The sequence below is a fragment of the Capsicum annuum genome, chromosome 10, assembly GCF_002878395.1.
Source record: "Capsicum annuum cultivar UCD-10X-F1 chromosome 10, UCD10Xv1.1, whole genome shotgun sequence".
Taxonomy (NCBI): Eukaryota; Viridiplantae; Streptophyta; class Magnoliopsida; order Solanales; family Solanaceae; genus Capsicum; species Capsicum annuum.
In genome coordinates this window covers 208,278,021-208,298,929 of record NC_061120.1, presented here as the reverse complement: position 1 = coordinate 208,298,929, position 20,909 = coordinate 208,278,021, and the positions used below count along the sequence as shown (strand labels likewise).

General features: G+C 28.1%; 1 protein-coding gene across 1 annotated transcript; it reads left to right on the top strand.

Moving 5' to 3' along the window:
• The first annotated feature begins 4,709 nt into the window (after window positions 1-4,709).
• Window positions 4,710-13,067, top strand: LOC107844602 (type-1 glutamine synthetase 1-like). The gene is given in 9 exon segments (XM_047397812.1): window positions 4,710-4,718; window positions 9,768-9,940; window positions 10,089-10,209; window positions 10,279-10,366; window positions 10,369-10,451; window positions 11,051-11,196; window positions 11,472-11,657; window positions 11,977-12,209; window positions 13,006-13,067. Coding segments are annotated over 9 exon segments (1,101 nt in total).
• The last annotated feature ends 7,842 nt before the right edge of the window (window positions 13,068-20,909 follow it).

The following is a 20,909-nucleotide window of genomic DNA, read 5'->3' as shown; positions in this document are numbered from 1 at the left end:
GTTTTAGAAAGAAAAAATAATCATAATATTTTATATGACTCAAAATTTTGATCATTACTTGTCTATATCATCATAATCATCATTCATCTTCAAGATACCTACAAAATTGGAAAAAAGAAAACTACGAAATCAATGCATCTAAGTAAATTAAATATTACAAAAATATATTTCTTTGACGTATCTTAGCGACCAAAAAAAAGAAGAAAATTCAAATCAAATAATAAAGAATCATTTAAGAACAAAAATAAATATATCTTGTTCCATATATTCATATTAAATATTATTGTATTTTTCTAAAAGAATTCTCAATTTATAGAAGTTCAAAACTTTTTTCTTCAATAAAGAAATTATATGAATATGATTGATTTTTACTTTTATCATTAATTATTTATCAATAATAGAATATTTTAAATTCCAAATAAACTAAATATATATATATATATACAGTAAAATTTATGCCGCTTCTGCTTGCTGCTGCTAGACTCTTGATATCTACTAAATTGATATACTGAATCATGGACTCAACACACCAGCTGAGATAGGCGATGAGAACCAATGGCCATAGTTACGGATGGAAAAAAGAGAAAAAAAATATATATAAATACAAGCAATATATTGATGGGAAAAGAGACATATGAATTTCTAGCTATGTAAAAGAGATATATTCTAACTATGTAAAAGAGACATATGAATTTCTAATTTGATGGGGAAAAAAACCATATAAATACAAACAAAAATCATATAAATACAAACATAAAAATAATTAACTAAAGTGAGGGTTATTTTTGTAAACAAACAATATATTTTTACAAACAATGCACTATATATTATTTTTAGTACCACAAACCAAACAACGACTAAAAAATAACACCAGCATAACTTGTCCCAGCACAACTAATCCCAACATAACTTATCCCAACGTAACTAATCCCGGTATAACTTGTTTTCAAACCAAACGACCGCTTAAGGATATATTTGAAAAGACATAGAAAAATTGAAATTATATGTTGTTAGACAATTTGCAGTGACATGCAATATAAAATAGCATGTCTATACTACTAAAACAAATAAACCGAAACATAAATTCAAAATCCAAGAGAAAAACATAATACTCTTGTATAAAATTTCGAAGAGTAAATATAATTCAGAAGAACGAAAAACACATAAGTCTATAATCTCATTCAATAATAAAATACTACTTTAATTCAAACACTAGAATAAAAATTATAAAAATGCAATAATGTGCTAAATAAAGAAAAAAAATATGAATAATTATATTAAATCATAAGAAGTAAAATTGGAAAATGAGAAAAAAAGAGATGAAAGATAAATAATGTAAAATGAAAAAAAAGTAAAAATAAAAAAGACATTAAAATAATAGAAATAAAAAAGAAATTTAAAAGAAAAAGATATTAAATTTTGTTTAAAAAATAAATGTAACTTTATAATTGCATCACGTAATTGCACCTAATTCTCTATTTCAAATTGAGAATTAGACTATGTAATTACATCTAATTTCACTTTTTTTTGTGGTTCTCCAAACATATCCTTAACAATTTTTTAATTTTACCTTATAATGGAAATAAGTGCATAGTTCAGTGACAATATTGTCCTAAAAGAAATAAAATTTATTTAGTGGGATGTTTGCATAAGTTCAATGACATTTTGAGAAATTAACTCCAAAAATAGCGATTTTCTTAAAAAAATAAAACCCTACAAACCGTACGGATTTTTCTTTTACCCAAACGTAACTCCATCCTATTGAATAATACCCTTTTTTTTTTTTCTCTCCACCAAATGGACCCAAAAAGTTCTATAAACGGTTGTAAAAAGATTAGTTTCCTTTTCTTTTTCTATTAGAATTTATTTTGTGTCCTTTTCTTATTTTGATTTTAAATCAACACAAATTTTATTTGTCTGGTTAGAAATTTATATGATTGTAAATAATTTCACTATGGAGTAGAAGGAAAAATTCAAAATTAAATTATTTCTAAATAAAATAAGACAGCAGTACTGTTTAGAGAGACTAAAAAAGATGCACATAGCATAACGCTAATGCAATATTGAATGACAAGATTAATTAATTCTTATACTTTTCTTTTTTATTTGCTAATTTTATACTTTGCACGCTCCTTATTTAAGAAAACATTAATTTTTCTTAATTAAGTGTATATGTTTTGTTGTTTTGCCATTATTAACTATGTTTGGGAAGTCAAATTTGCTTATTAGCACTCCAATAAATTTGAAAATAATTATTTAATAATAAGAGTGTTAGTACATTTTAATTATATTAGAGTGCATTATATCAAATGATAAAGTGTGTTGTTGATGGTTGCACTTTTCCAATGCACATTAGTGAAATATTATTAAGAGTAAAATTTTGTATTTACTCCGTGTAACTTTTATAATCACTAACACTTTATTTCACTCATTATTTTAGGGTAGAATGTGACATTTAGTTCTGGTAACATCTACCATTAGTCTACTTCATTACTCTTGTAACATTTGTAATCTAAGGATTATTGATCTTTCTTCTTTACCACCCGTCTTTATTCTTCCTATTCAATATCAGGATGAATACCTCACCTATAAATAGAGGTGATCTTGCATGTTATTGCAAGTACAAGAAAATATGATAGTGTCAAAAAGATTATAGTGTTCAGTAGTAAAAGAGAGAGTTGAGACAAAGAAAATATTCTAAGTCTTTAACTATATTCACCATACAAAGACGCCAGTAAATATATGTTGAAGGAATGTGTTCTTATAGTGAAGTTTTGAACTCTTCAACTAATCCGGAGTTGCTTGAGTTGTACATTGTTGATGGACTGTTGTATCCTGGAGGAAATAAGTCACGAGATATACTGCTGATCGGTGTAAATTAATATGCCGCAGTGAGCTTAAATCTCGTTAAAGAGGGTGAAATATCCATGCCCCAGCCAAAAAGAAAATTACTTCATTTTTTATTCATTTTGATTTTTAAGAGTAATTTAATTATAGTGATATATTACACCAACAACAACGACGAGTAAGATTGAAAAGAATGATGAAGGAAGAAGGATCTCATTTTCATAGATTGAATAAGTTAAAACGAATGCTAAAATAAGTTAAACGAGATAAAATATGATAGAATATGTGCATGACTTAAGATTCAAATGTCTCCGTTTCATTTTACCTGACACTTCTCTTAAAAAATTATTTTGCTATTTGAAAATGAAAATTTAACTATTAATACTTTATTAGTTATCCATATTAAAAGAAAATAACAATCTTTTTCTTAATTTGCTAAAATTAATAAAGAAAAAAAATCATAATTTTTAATATAAGGGAGCTATTGAGACGATGACATTCAACCACAAACTTAATTTGTTTAATACATAGTTGTTACTCATTTTCAAACAAGTGTAACGATTTTCAAGCTCATAGGATAAAAAGAGGGAGGGAAGAATGAGTCAACAATGTATGCATCTGCATGCATGCAAATTCCAAAAGTGAACTTAAAAGAAACTGAAAATTGGAGGTGAGACTGAATACATTAAAGCGTTCATAATAAAGTCGTTTATTGTAGAATATTGTGAATAAATAAAAGCGTTCAATCAGTGATTAATTAAATTTCACGAGAAATAACCAAATAAAGGTAGAATATTGTCCATAAAAAATGAAGTATAGAAAGATGAAATTAGTGCTAATTAACTCGATTTTGATCCCACATATCTAAGTGAAGAGATTTCTGAGTGTAAATAAAACGTATATCCAGATTATTGATTTGCTTAGAAAAAAGAGGCACACGTATATATCTCAAGTTGATACTATTCACATCTTAAAAAAAAATACTTCCTCCATTTATTTTTACTTGTTCGCTACTTCAAAAATAATTTTTCACTTTTGCGTATAACTTTTAATATATAACTTTTTCATGTTTTACTTTTAGAATTAACTAGTATTTGTATCCGCGCGATGCGCGAAAAATTTTAGAGTAAAAATTTCACAAATATTTTATACATGATAATAGAACAAATTCATCCATATTCTTAAGTAGAAAGATCATAAAGCTTCTCTTGATCTTAAGCTCTTCCCACTATCACATTCATATTTGTAGTGAATATATTTTAAATTCTGAAAAAAAAAAACAATACAAAGAATAGATTATTTATTAGTCACATATCTCATTTATATTATTGTATCTAATTTATTTGCTTCAATACTTTAAATTGATACACTCAATTTAGAGGTTTATATTTCAAAACAAATTCAAAAATGCATTTAATTTAAAAATTATACATGGTTTTGCGTTGCCCGTAAACTTGATACACTCATCTTGTCATGAATATTTTATCAATATTTTTTCCAACATTATTGAATTACTGATCTTTATTAGTCGCTTGTTTTTAATGTTACACTATTATTTTAATGCAATTGAATTACTTTTCTCATTAATATCTTTTCAGTAGGTCCATATTTTGATTTTCACTTTTACTAATTTGCAGACATATTTCGTACAGAAAATAAGATAGATCCTATAAATTCAAAATTTGTGTATAAACACAATTTATATATAATAAATTAAAAATAAACATAATAAATATATGTACATAAAAGTGTTAATTATGTTTAAATCCAGAAAAAGTTTTATCATAAAAAAAAAAAAAAGAAGAAGCCACAAATAGTCATTAAGGTCTGTAATCTTAATGTGAAGCAATATAAGAGTCGCAATGGCAAAGGTAAAAAATAATTGTTTCTTCATCAACAAAACATTGATTATACTCATAGATAAATTTAAACGTAATGTGTTTTTCTCTCTGTACAACTTTGAATAGTTTCAGTAAACAAACATAATAAATATAATCAATTGCAACGGCTACTGTTGATGAGTAAGTATATGATAAATTTGCTTAGAAATATATCTTTAAAATGTAATATGTTCAAATGTAATAAATCATACTAAACATTGATTATATTCATAGATAAATTTAAATATAATATGTTTCTTCTCTGAATAACTTTGAATAATTTCGATAAACAAACACAATAAATATAGTCAGTATATAATAAATTTGCTTAGAAATATGTTTTTTTTTTTTTAGAAAAAAAGAGATACTATAGCATATTCTCAAAACTAATTAAAATAAATCATATTAAAGCCAAATGGATACATGTTAAACGAAAAAATTCAAAACATAATAGTTAATCAAAAAATAAAGTCGGGTAAGCTAAATTATTGCCACAGCAAGTCCTCGGCAAAATAACAAACTAATCAAGATTGGAGACCTAATTCAATCTTTAAAAGTATCATCTATCCATTCCTTATCTTTATGAATCTATATTCGCCACGTTGAAATCCATTATCAAATTTCTAATTAGAATAATTCGCTTATGGAGAAACAAAATTAAGTATCTGAAAGAAAACATGAAAATTGTAATAGAATCTATAACTTTTTGAAATGAATTTCTAATGTTACTTTGACTTAGTACAGATGATATGATAGAGAATATGCATAGTTATGTTGAGGACTCGAAAGATTCAGAGAAAAGAAATTTTAGCAAAATAAATTAAGAAAGTTTAACACTTTTTTTTTTTAGTTCTTACTTTTAATTTATTTTCATTCACCCCTTCTCTGTTGGTGGAACAATAGAAATACTATACTGTATATAGAAAGACACATTTTTTAAGGGACCATCCAAAGCAGAAAGATAATAAGGCTTAATGAAATTTAGAATAGTCAAATATTGTGAGGAAGATGATACTATATAACAACAATAGTCGACAATCTCAGAGTCAAAAAAAATGGAAAGATACTTACATAGTGCATCGAGAAGCTTTCAAGGAAAAATCATACATGCCAAATTAAAAGTATTAAAATTTATGAGGCTCAATTTTCATGGTCATTATAAAACATTTGAAGAAAGGGTCAAAAGAAGTAAAACAAAAAAGTATTATGACTTGTTGGTCAATAAATATCCTGTTTCTTGTGGGATTAATTATCATGATGCATAATCTGCATCATTACCATGGACATGTAAATCTCCACAAGTACTCTCTAATCATACTTTCTGAATTGCCTCATTTCAAATTCACTAAAATTATAATCTGTTGCAAATCTACCATACCCAATGCATCTTAAATTTTAAATAGTAATGGTTCTCAAATGCATCCCATTCTTTTATATACGATAAGATGTAAAACAACTTTCTAAACAGTTAGAGAATCAATTTAAGTAAAGAGAAATTCATTATTTTTTTCAAAAATCAAAAGAAGATTATATATAAGTAGTTTAAAAAACTCCTCAATTAAAGATACCCACAATTGCATACCTATTATGTTTTCATCATCTTCACTTTTGTCTGTTTCTTCAATCAAATAAAATCATCTCAAAGGGATGTCTATGAAATTATGTCTATTTCAAGATCCCAACAGTTTTCACGGAAGCTCCCATAGCAGAAGTCTCTCTTGCACAAAGATGAATTAAAAAGAAAAACTGTTTTATCCTGCAAATGTATGATCAAATAATGTCTTTTTTATTATTTGGGATAAAGTAAAGAAGTTGTAACTGTTTTGAACTCAAAATATAATTTTTGCTTGAAAACTTAATTTTTTACATATAGATATGTACAGTTAATCAAAAAATTATACCTTCCAAATAAATAGTCCTACATGCCTTGGATTTATTTCTCACGTTTTTAGGAGTGAATATTTTTATCTTTTAAAACTTAAACGTAAATTAAATAAGCAACATAAATGGATAAACTTAGAAATTTTACAAAGTCCCAACTTTTTTGATCTTTTAATCTTTCTGCAAAACTTAGCAATAAAAATACAGAAAAAAAATAAACTAACTGTAAATGTAAATTTAAATTTCTTTTAAAAATATAAAAATAAAAATTAAATAATAATTAATTCTTACCTAATTAACCAACTTTTTCTAAAAGAACACGTGTCAAATTTTAAAATTGCCACTTGACTTATTGTAGAGGCTTTGTCCTCTCTTTTTAATAATATATAGATATAGATTATTTAATCTCGGCAAATTGCTCTTCTGGACGCTTGTACTATGTCGGTTTTGTAAGTTGAACATTTCTACCTACATGTTTATCATTTGGACCTCTGAACCAACTAAAAAGCAATATTTTAAACCCTTTTTTGGTAAGTGTAACACACTCTCCCCACGTCAGCTGCCACGCCACATTTGTCACATCTGCCACGCCAGCTACCACGTATCTTTATGTATAAAAAATATTCAAAATTCAATATTAAAATAAATAAATAAACAAACCAACCCCATTTCTCTCTCTTCCTCTTTTCCAGTTCTTTCTCTCTCTTCCCCTTTCCCATTCTTTCTTTCTCAGTTTCTTCTTCTTCTTTTTCTTATTCTTCTTCCTTCTCTTCTCATTCTTCTTTTCCTTTATCATCTTCGTCTTCTTATTCTTCCTGCTCTACGAAAAAAATTAAAAAGTGAGAGACAAAAAATTTAAGATGTATGGAAAGAAGAGATTTGGGTGATTCAACAAACTTGAAATTCAATATGAAAACTTAATTTTTATGCTTTCTTTAGACTCTTTATGATTTGGTTAATTCAAAAAAGTTTGAAATTTTTGAAATTCAATGTAAAAACTCAATTTTTGTGGATTTTTTGTGATTTGGGTAATTCAAGAAAGTTGAAAATTCTTGAAATTCAAAGTAAAGATTCAATTTTTATTTTTGTTGGGATTTCTTGTGATTTGGGTAATACAAGAATGTTGGAAATTCTTGAAATTCAATGTGAATATTTTTGTGAATTGGTTGAAGAAAAAGAACTTAAGAAATTTTTTATGAATTGATTGAAGAAAAAGAAATTCAATAATCAGTGGTGTAGTGTGTGATGATTTTTGTGGAGAAGAAAAAGAATTTTCCGGTGAGGTTTTGTCGGGGAAGGGGCCAGTGCAGCGGTGCTTGCCGGTGTTAATGGTGTTGGCCGACGTGGAGGGAGGGAGGGGGGGGGGGGGGGTGGCTGAAGGGGGGGTGGGGTGGGGGTGGCTGAATGGGGGAGGAGGTTGGGGTAGGGGTTTTTATTTTTTTTTAAATTTATTATTTTTAAAAATATTTTTAAATTAAAAAGAGAAGGAAAAAAAGGCAGGTCCTTTTTAAATTTTTTAAAAAAATTTAGTATTAATTTTATTCTTTTAAAATTATTTAAATATAAAATTAGTCAAAAATTGACCCCACTCGCACCCCAGGCGAGTGACTAGACTCTCTTAGTCCTAGTTGACCATTTCAATGCCACATAGGCAAAGTCAACGGTCAAAGGATGCAAAATGTTGTTTTTTAGTAGGTTCAGAGTTCAGATGACGAACATGTAAGTAGAAGTGTTCAACTTATAAAACGGACATAGTACAAGGGTCCAGAAGAGCATTTTGCCTTTAATCTCCAAAATATTCTTTAAGACCTAATTTAAACATCAGTTATGGGCGTAAAATATCAATGTTAATCATTATTTTCTTAATAGACATGTCAAATCTAAATGCTACAAGTAAAAACGAATGAACGGAGTACTCTTTCAATCATCGATCCTTTACTCTAATCCTACATGTGAGCAGAATCAACGTTAATTTTGGTATATAAATAACATAATGATACTTCTCTAAAAAATATTTTAAAACAAGATTTGCACATTTAAAAGTTACTACATAAAAGGTACTCTTACATGTCTACGTACTAATAGCTGGAAATACTTTTAATGAATTGAAAATTAACTAATTAAAAGAGCAATAAAAATTTACAATGACTTTGGATTCTATGTGGTTTGCTCTGCATTTATAAAATGTGCCACGTAAAAAATGGGACGATGGAAGTATTTGATTTTCCAGATAGAAATACCTTTTTGGAGAAGGGTATATTCATTTAGTTCACTTTCATTCGTCACCAATTCGCTTCTTGAGGTCAATTTGACTAAACTTGAAAGATAAATTGAAGTAGATTAATTTGACCTTGATAAAAATTTATGCAGTTTCACCTCGAGAAGCAAAATGCAGTTTGACCTCGAGAAGTAATCAGTGACAAGTAAAAGTGAACAAATTATATAGCCGTAACACGAGGTCGAGCTTTCTTCGCACAAGGAGAGAAAGAACATAGGTCTCTGCCATTTTAGGAATGCCAACAATCATAGGAAGCACAAAAGTTGCTAATAGTTTCTTAGATAAAAGGGGGAAAATAGATAGAAACAGATTAAGGTGGAAATAGGCCTAAGATACAATTCTTTTACACTTATTTTTTATCATGGTATCAAAGTCACATCACGTATACTTTTATTTTTTATTATGGTATCAAAGTCAAATCACGTGTAAGGTAGGAATAAGGTGTACGTAGGCTCTACTCTTTCACACCCTACTTGTGATACTATAACGAATATCTTCTTGTTTTCCTTCTTAGCCATATTATTTTAAGGCCTTACTAATAATTTTCGATATCTAGTTTGGCTATGAAAAATGGAAGTTTATATAGAGTAATCCTGTTGAAAATTCTTAGTATCACTAGATGAAGTTGGAGAAGGGGTGGATAACAACGGTAAAGTTGTCCACTTGTTCGAGCCATGGAAGCAGATCCACTAATGCTTGCATTAGGGTAGTCTGTCTACATCATACAACTTGGAATGCGGTCCTTCCCTAGACTTTTCTAACGCGGGATGCTTTGTGCACCGGATTGCCCGTTACTAGATGATGTTGAACATTGATTGGTATAACCACATTCTGGTCAAAAAATGGATTGAATTTGTTTCACTTCTATGCATAATCTGCAGGTTATTCCAAGAGAACGTCTCAGCTTTGTGAAGCAACATGGTCTAGGCTTAAGTCCTGCATGCCTGGCTGCACTCAGTTCAGTATCTAATGCCCCCGCGGAGGATACTAAACTCACATTTACGGGCATAGTCAGACTTATTCCTGATTTATCAACCAGATGCAAAATCCTGTGGTACTACGTACTTGAAACCTCATGTCTAAATTCTAAATTGTATTTATCGATTACTCCTGAACATGATATGTTTTTTTTTTTTTTTTTTTTTTCTACGCGGAAACATTTTGTAATCATGTTTGATGTGGATGTGTATATTTTGATCCAGGGAAAAACAACAGGAAATGACTTTAGCTGACATGTGTATCGAACCTGGTAAACCATGGGAATACTGTCCAAGAGAAGTATTTCGGAAAGTTGTTAAAATTCTAAAAGATGAATTCGACTTGGTATGTATAGTATCTTTCGTGCTAAAGTTGACAAGTCTTTTTGATCTGATGCATATGTACATGTTTCAGGTTGTGAATGTAGGCTTTGAAATTGAATTTTACCTTTTGAAGAGTGTAATAAGGTATGTTATTTTTAAGTTGCAGTTTCTAATCTTTAATCAAAATGTTGCACTAAATTTGCATCGTCTATATTTGAAGATATCATCACTTATCTCGAAACACTGAATATTACAGTTGAACAGGTAAGTTTCCATATTTTCTTTGCGAATTTTATGTCACATTGTCTATGCACAGAGTGTTGCAGATCGATACTATGAGATGTTAGCTTGCATTTCTCTTTTTGTTTCCATGAAAAGCTTGACTGTTTATTTGACGTAACAATATATTTCTTAGCGATAGAATTACATGTATAACGCTACATACAAAACTACTACGATGTCCCTGATTGATGAACAAAGCTTTCTATACAACATTAATGATCTCCGAGAGGGAAGAGTCTTTGTTTCACTAATGCATTTCTCAATTTTTGATCCTCAACTAATTGAATTATTTAACAATTTGTTTCATATTTGAAATAACTGTCACCAGTAATATGTAATATAACCCCATGATTGGACACAAAAATGCTTCTTAAGATTATATTGTTTCACAAAAAAAAGTTTGTTTACTAGTGTTAATGCACTCTCTAATGTTCTTTTGGTTCATGAACAGCATCAACTGTACATCTAGATCCAAATAAAAGGGAAAAGAGTAGCATGTTTCATGTAAAACGTTTTTACATAAAGCCATAGATACAATAATATAAAGATTGCTCCCTTTGTTCTCTCTTGCAAATATGCAGGTACACGCGGAAACTGGGAAAGGTCAGTATGAAGTTGTCCTGGGATATACAGAGGCTAGTACAGCGATTATCAGCTTAATTTATGCACGTGAAGTGATCAAGTCAGTTGCAAGGCAACACGGAATGATGGCAACTTTTGTTCCAAAGTATGTAGCAGTTGTGCCCACAACACTTGAAGAATTAAATGCATGCTGTTATTTGTTCTAAAACTGTCAAGCAAAAAAGAATGGTGTTGCGGTATTTGCTGAATTTACTTCTCGATAAATGTTAGTACTTTTGAATGATGTTCTCAAGTACAACGCGCTCATGTATGTTCTCTTAGAGATTCCTGTCAAGGCCCTATTTCTATAGTTCTACTACATGAAATTTGCAAGTGACTGATGTCCATTGAGTATGCTACATTTTGGAATTTTTCGTCTAGGTATGCAGAAGATGAAGATGGCTCCGGATCACATGTCCACATCAGTTTGTCTAGAAACGGAGAAAATGTATTTATGGCATCGGGCGATTCAAAATATGGGATGTCCAAGATTGGGGAATCATTCATGGCTGGGGTGTTTAATCATCTTCCTGCCATATTAGCTTTTACTGCAACACATCCTCTTAGGTTAGTAATTTTCTATAGTTCTTACTGTCCCCTTGTTTTTCTCAAGCCACTACGGGCATTCTAGCAATGAAACATAAATTCTGTCTCGAAGCTTTCTATGTGAGTGACTTTCTGGGTAAAAATGTGAAAGTTGAGTGACTTTTTGAGTAAAAATGTGAAAGTTGAGTGACTTTCTGAGTAAAGATTAAAGTTGAGTGACTTTCTGGGATAAAAGTTCAAAATTGAGTGACCATTTGAGTTGTTAACTCCAAGGATTAATTGAAAAACAGTTAGAATTTTCTAACTTATGTATGATTTTCTAACTATTTATTATGTGCAGTTATGAGCGTATGCTACCTAAGACGCGAAATGCAGCTTACGTTTGCTGGGGAAAAGAAAATACAGAGGCACGATTGAGAACTGCTAGCCCTCCTGGGATAGCAGATGGTCTTGTAAATCATTTTGAAATCAAGGCATTTGATGCGTGCGCAAACCCATACCTCAGTCTTGCTGCAATAATTCTTTCTGGTGTTGATGGGCTGCGAAAAGATTTAAGCCTTCCAAAACCAGTTGGTAAGTTAGACCATCTTTTAGTATTTGATACTATGTATTAGCCTCTTAGTTGTGATGGTTCACCTTAAGAGGGCAAACTCATCCATGACCTATTTTATACATATTCCATAATAGTACCTCTATTGCTAACCTTTTGGATATTATTTAGCTGGCAATGGGACTCTACTTTTATGAGTACTACAGATATCATCTTCTAAACGAATGCAAATGAGAATCATGAGCGCAAACCATGTGAATCAGGATGGTACTTACTATAGTTTCAAGACATTATGTTCCTTCGAAAAATATTCATTAACGTATGAACTCTTATACATCCATTAGAAAGATGGTACTGTGTGACAATGCCATCATCTTTCTAGTGCACCGTTATATCCAAAGCTTAGCTTGATGTCAAGTTCCTTTTCCGCAGATGATGTAGGACAAGGGGCTATCGGTTTTGATCTAGATGGAATTTGGCCTAGCTAGCATACATTTTTCTATTAGATTAGGTGTCTTTGCAATGCAATGCTGCTAAATCTTTCATTTTTTTGTCATCAATTAATCTTATTATCGTTGCACATATTTGAAAGTAATATTGCTTTTACACCTTTCAATCTTTGTACACTCAAAAACACATGCTGCTAGCTGATATAGCATGTGAAAACCTGAGATGACATTCACAATGCTTTTTCGTTACTATGCTTATCTCTTGTTGAATGTGAGTCGTACAAAAGTTGATGACTCAATTTCCATATCCATAGTTGAGACATTCCTGCACTGATATTTGACATTCAAACGATGTTTTCTCATGAAACAGAAGGGGATTCGGATGTCGCTGGAGAGAAACCACGAAGTGTACCAGATTCTATTTCTCTTTAGAAGAAGATACATTGTTTTCAGAAGTGATGAGTGAAAACCTTTTGATCGCCATAAAAGGAATCCGGAAGGTACGTTTTTGTTGTTGTTTACTCATCATAACATATCGATATATTTGACAACCGGATACTCACAAAGAGCGTATATTATAAGGTATAATGAAAGAAGAATTAACCATTATACGCTGTCAGTATAGATTATTTTTACAATATCATTGGCATTTTAGAGTTAATTGTCTAAGGTGAATAAGAATTAAACTGTGACAAAGGGGGAGGGGGTGCTTCTAACCTATGTTACTCAGACTCTCAAAAAATGTTGTCATACCCGTATCAGATCCTCAAAAACTAAGTTATTCGAACTCTTCAAAAATGTTGCCGGCCGCACAAGTATCGGATCCTCCAAAAGTGCACTACTTTTGAACGATCCAACACACACCTCATGACATTTTTGAAGGGTCCGAGCAGCATAGCTCCGAAATACACTACTTTCGGACGCACTCCTCGACAATTTTGAAGAGTCCGAGCAACATAGGTTTTAATGATTGTGAGCATGCTGAGGATGATTTTGGTGTTGTTGCAGATGGAGGTGAAGAACTATTGTGAGCCTGAGAGGGACTATAGTCAGCCTGAGATGGATGCCTTTAAGGATCCACTCGAGGACTTTATCTTCAAATTTTAAGTTGATCATTTGTATTCTCGTGTATTGCTCGGACTCTTCGAAAATATTGTCGGTCAAGTGCATGTCGAATTCTTCAAAAATAGTACATTTTTAGAGAATTCGAACAACATAGTTATTCGTGAGCAGATGTGAATTTATATTCATGTTTAATACTCTTTCCATTCACTTTTAAATGTCTTGCATCGTTTTACATGAATTAATTTGACTAATCTTTGAAGCTAATTAATTGAATTGAATTAATTCAATATCTAAAAATTGAATGTTCGAAAATATACGAAAAATACTATATTGTCATTCTTATCATATTAATATGATGAAAAAAATATGTTTCAAAGGGTTGACAATCAAAGCAGGAGCGACTCTACCTATTTAAAAAATAGGCGACCGTCTAGGCCTCCAAATTTGAGGGACCTCATTTTTTATAAATACTATTTATAGAAAATATAAATTTCTTATATAAAAGAAAAGAATTACTCCATTAGAAGTAGTTCATATATCGAGAGTATTATATCTCAAGAAAGATTAAATGCATTAATTATATTATTACTTAAAAAAGAATGATTAGAAAAAATTAATTATATAATTTTGAAAATAGAGTTTATTAAAAAAAGTTATTTTTTCTTAAAAATTTAAGGCCTTCGTTTGATTTTCGCCTTAGGCCTTCGAATATACTTGTGCCGCCCTGAATCAAAGTTATGTAGTTTGACTCTCGAGAAACGAAATATGCGGATAGAGTAACATATAAAAATTATACTCCTTGGTCGTTTGGTTGGAAAATAAGTTATCCTGAGATTAGCTATACCAAGGTTATTTATATATCCCATCCTCAAGGAGGGATAAGGAAAACACTACAATTTTGAGATAATTAATTTCGGTGTGAATTATCCCATACATTTTGTTTCAATCAATAATGGGATAAACTCCTCTTCTAAATTAATTCCGAGATTAATTTTACTTATCCTTTGAGCAAACTACCCCTTAGTATCAAACAATAGTCCTCACATATTTAGTATAAGATTTAAGAACCCTTAGAATGTGTACATAAAGATCTTAAAGCACACATTTCCATCGACTAAAGGCTAGCTAGCTAATTGGTGTCTACTTTACTTGAATGAGGAGAAAAAGAATTACCAAAATTGAAGGAATAATTAGCAAGAAATGTCTGTTTTTTCTTCTCAGTTAATCATCAATGCCTCTCTTTTATATTTTTCCCTCTTGGATAATTAAGAAAGAATTAATTAATGTCTTTTACATTTAATTTTTTTTACTCTGATAGCTCCGGGAATAAATCAATGGGTGGAAAAAGTGCAAAAATAGCTGTAGCTTTGGAGGCTAAATGAATTATATTAATTATTATTATTATTACTAAGTTAGAGACTAATTTTCTTAGGATGCGATGGAACGAATGTGATACATTTCTATTCACCCTAATGATACTGTTTATGGAATATCAGTCTTTAACTACTGCAAAATCAGAGTAATAATTATGTCAATAAACATATTTTCTAGATTTTATTTTGCTTGACTTCTGTTAATGACTTCACATACCTCTTAAAAAATTCTTTGAACAAAGGTGTATTTTACTAAATTAAACTAACACTTTTGAAACTTTACATTGGACTATTACTGGACTATTACTACCTTTCATTGTTATTTACTACTAAAAAAAAATACGAGAAAAAAGTAATAAAAATTTCTTAATTTTATAAATTAAATAAGTAAATTAAAATATTTATTTTAATAAAGATTTCAACTCTGAATAAAAAATTAGGGAAATTACCTAAATTAGTCATTATTGGACTTTTATTACCACTTAAAGTTTAATTTTCAATTAATTATAATTCATAATTATTCCCAATTACAATTCATAGCTTTTCTCATGTATTTTCTCTCTTTTTCTATTTTCTATTATTCTCTTCTTCTTTTTTCCTTTTTCAGTTTTTTTTTCTTCCATTTTTTTTGTTCCTTTTTTTGTTGCTTTCTCTTTATTTTTTATTTTTTCAATTTTTTCTTTTTCTTTTTTATTCATTTATTTTTGTAGTCTTACAGTTACACGCTACCATAATGGTGGCCTAAATCATATTTTCTTTCTATTTTTTCATCTTTTTCTATATTTCTTCTTTTTTTGTAGTCTTTTTTTGTTTTGCATTTTTTTTAATTCTTTTTTCGTTCTTTTTTATTTTTTTGATCATTTTTTCTCCTTTTTTATTTTTTTTTATATTTTTTCGTTTGTTGTTGTATTTTATATTTTATATCTTATATTTTATATTTTATATTTTATATTTTTTGTATCATACTATATATTTTAAATAAATTTATTATTTGTAGTTGCATAGTTTAGTTGTCAATATTTTCTTTCTTTTTCTATTTTCTATTATTCTCTTCTCTTTTTTCTTTTTCAGTTTTTTTTTCTTCCATTTTTTTTTTCTTTTTTTGTTGCTTTCTCTTTATTTATTTATTTATTTATTTTCACTTTTTTCTTTTTTCTTTTTATGTTTTAATCATTTATTTTTGTAGCCTTACAGTTACACGCTACCATAATTGTAGCCTAAATCATATTTTCTTTCTATTTTTTCATCTTTTCCTATATTTCTTTTTTTTTTTTGCAGTCTATTTTTTCTTTTGCATTTTCTTTGATTCTTTTTTCGTTGTTTTTTATTTTTTGGTCATTTTTTCTCCTTTTTTATTTTTTTTTTATTTTTTCGTTTGTTATTGTATTTTATATTTTGTGTATCATACTATGTATTTTAAATAAATTTATTATTTGTAGTTGAATATTTTAGCTGTCAATATTTTCTCTCTTTTTCTATTTTCTATTTTCAATTATTCTCTTCTTTTTTTTCTTTTTTCAGCTTTTTTTTCTTCCATTTTTTTTTTCTTTTTTTGTTGCTTTCTCTTTATTTATTTATTTTCACTTTTTTTTTATTTGTTATTCATTTATTTTTGTAGCCTTACAGTTACACGCTATCATAATTGTAGCCTAAATCATATTTTTTTTTTTAATTTTTCATCTTTTTTTATATTTCTTTTTTTTTTTTGCAGTCTATTTTTTCTTTTGCATTTTCTTTGATTCTTTTTTCGTTGTTTTTTATTTTTTTGGTCATTTTTTCTCCTTTTTTTTTTTCGTTTGTTATTGTATTTTATATTTTATATTTTTTTGTATCATACTATGTATTTTAAATAAATTTATTATTTGTAGTTGAATAGTTTAGTTGTCAATATGTATAAATTATCATTCGTATTTTTATATAAAAATAAGTATATTGATTAATTGTATTTGCTTGAGACTAAAATAAATAACTATGCAATTTTTCTTTCAATCAAATATATCATTGTGTTTCGTATTTCAAATTTATCATTTATATTTGCATATAAACAAGTATCATTTTGTATGCATATGGTTCAAGTTGAATAAACATGCGTCATTGATACAAACGTAACATTTGTATTTGTATAATTTATTATTTTTATTTTTATTATGATGCAAATTGTATCAATAAATGTAAAACAAGTCTTCATAGAAAGAAAATAATACTCCCTCCGTCCCAATTTATGTGTCGCTATTTGATCGGGCACAGAGTTTAAGAAATAAGGGAAGACTTGGTAAAGTTTACCAAATTGTCCTTTCTCAAAAAATGTGCCACTAACTTTTTTTTAATTAAGTGGGATCAATAAGGGTAAAAGAGTAAATATGCCTTTAAAAAGTTGTCAAATAAGGAAAGGCGATATTTATTTTGGGACGGACTAAAAAGAAAATGATGACACATAATTTGGGATGGAGGTAGTAATTTTATCCTAATGTTTAAAGATACAAATGATGTTGTCAACTACAAGTTTAAATACAAACAAATGAAATTACATATACAAATACAATATACGATCAACTTATAAATACAAATATAAAATAATTCTTTAAAAATACAAATACATCGACGAAAATAGAATACAAATTGTACATAATAACGACTAAATACAATATGCAATAAACTTACAAATACAAATACAAAATAATTCTTTAGAAATAAAAAAAGACATTGATGAAAATAGAATACAAATACAAATATAATCTAAATATGCAAACATAATAAAACCACAATACAAATATATTTCAATATAATATACAGTCAATTATAAAATACAAATACAGAATAATTTTAAAATACAAGTGCGAATTGTATAAAATATAAATGATGAAGCGAACTAACAAATACAAATACAAGTGCGAACTATAAAATACAAATATAATGCGAACTACAAAATATAAATACAAACGTGAACTTTAAAATACAAATACAAATACAGTTGTATCAACAAATACAAAAATACAAATGACGGTATGACTACAAATATGATAAATAATTGTGGTATTTACGTTATGATCCATGATTTGTACTCGAGTAGTCATATTTTTCGAAAATACAAAAAATATAAAATAGAATAAAAAAAATGATAAAGAAAATAAATATAAAAAAATAATAAAGAAGAAAAGAAAAGAAGAAAGAGAAATGAAAGTTAGAGATAGAAAAGAGAAAAAACAAAAAGAATTATTTTTTGGAAAAAATTGAAAAAGAAGAATAAGAAAAAACGAGTAAAACACGACAAAATAAAAAATATAAGAAAATGAAAAAGAAAAAAAATGATAGTGTTTTTGGCGAGACTAAATATATAGTGTATGTATGTTTTTATGAATACAGATTACTAAGTAAAAGTGAATATAACAGCTATGAATCGAATATATCGGCTAAATAGGGACTGTATTCATTTTTTATATGAATATATACTATTTGTAAAACTGAATACAACAGGTGTAAATCGAATACCACGATTATAAATGATAATTATATAAAACGTGACAATGAAAGGTGAGTTTTATATCAAAATGGTGTTATTTTTTAAAGCTCCCCATAAAAATTTATAGTGGGGAGTACAGAACGTGTCACTCCCAAATGAGTAACTTACCAATATGAAATCAAAGTACGTACGAAATCATATTTTCTCATGCTAGCTGTTTATCATTATTAGTTTTGAGATTTCTATTAACCTTCATCTATATGGTATAAAGTTGATTAAAAATATAATTTTTTCTTTTTTTAAGATTCGACTTCAAATCTTTAATTATATGTCAGAAAGTTACATCCATCACACCATAAGGCTAGACGAGGTTATTTCTTTAGTTAGAAGTTTTTAATGTTGGTCTTATCCGTTTACCCTATGTGGGGACAGTTGTTATCAAATTTGTAGTCACAATGTGGATGAACAGTAGAACCATTACATATAACACCCATTTAATTTGATGAGAGACAGTCAATGAAGGTGATTATTAGATTTATTGTGGTGCTTAATACTCTTGCTTAATCTTTAATTATCACTTATCTTGACTACCTTTAACATTAATTAATATCCCTCTTTCTTGATTTACTACTATATATTATCTTAATGAACTTTGTTGGGATTTTGTACTACACTAAAATTAAATTAATATAATTAATTCCCTATTTTGGTATACCTCTTGTCAACTTATTTATAATACTAGTTTAGGTGTACGCACCTTGGATGTGTATCTCATTTTATTGAGTCCAAACGTTACACTAAATAGAATTTTTGTTTAAATAATAAAGATGAATACAATAATTAAATTCAACATTTTTTGGAGAATTTATTTAATTAAACCTAACCTTTACCAAAAAAATTATTAAGCCGACCAATATTCATCTACCACCGGTAAACTATAACAAAATAATACAATAATAGAGATATCAAAATAATACAACTAAATTTAATCTTTTTACTTAAAACAGAGATATAAATACAATACAATTAAACCTAACTTTTATCTAAAAAATTTCTCAAAGCCTACTAACATTCATCTACCACCTGTAAATTCATCCACGACCTATAAAATACAACAAAATAATATAATAGTGATTACAAAGCTTCAATTTTGATTAAAATAATTTTTGTCTGAGAAAAAAATTTGATCCTAAAGAATGACTTGGATGTAAACAAAGAAGATATATATATATATATATACACACACACTGAATTCTATTATGTTGACAAAAACAGTGAATACGTTGAAAGTTAGAAAATTAAGCATCCATCAATCTAGACATGCAATCGAATCAAGTTAGACGATCATCAATCATATTTTTTCAATAATTGAATCGGTTTCTTTTTCTAGTTTAACGTGCATCTCAATATTTATAGAAGTATTTCCTTAATAGAGTCCTTATTTTTCTATCATATTTTAGGAGTATTTTTCTAATTGACCAGTACAAAGAAAATATTAATTGATTCTCCTTCCATATATTTTAGGAGTCCCTTATACTTTAGGAGTTTAGTTAATAAAATAAAAATAATTAAATAATAAATTGAAGAAAATAGTGAAAGGACAGTTTTGTCTAAAGAAAGGCTTTTTAATGAAGGGCAAAAAGTTCAAATCACTTTCCTAAAAGGTCTTCATACTTTTAATATATTATAGATATAGATATAGATTATAGATTTTAGATATTATATATATATATATATATATATATATATATATATATAGATAGATAGATAGATAGATAGATAGATAGATAGATAATATCTGTTATCCGTTAATAGATATATTTAGGTCTTTCCATTTTGATGAGTTAAAAAGATAATTGTTGCCTTACAGTTACACTCCACTGCATGACTACAGTAATCCTAATTATTATGAACTTTTTATGGCTAATTAGTTTATAGCAACTCTAATTTTGAGTTTCTTTTTACGCCTTTCTAGGAATATATATATATATATATATATTCACAAAAAGTTTTTTTTAAAAAAAGAAGGCCTCTCACCTAGAGAAGGAAGTAGATTGACTATGAATTTAACTGAATTTAACTTTAGTATAAATTTGATATTTATCTTAATTAATTTTATTTAATAACTATATATTATCAATTTAGAATTCAATTGTTCATAAGACTCAAATTTTAAACACGTGTCTACCTTTTAAATCCTAAAACATAATCGTCATGTGATCCCCCTCTCAGTAAGTGCTCATGCGAAATTGTTTAACAGATCTCTTGAATTTATATTTCCAATACTAACTGTCGAAAGATTTTTAACATTATAAAGTGGATCGTTTCTCAATATTGAAATTTTTTTATTTCAATTGTATTCTTTCGTATCTAAAC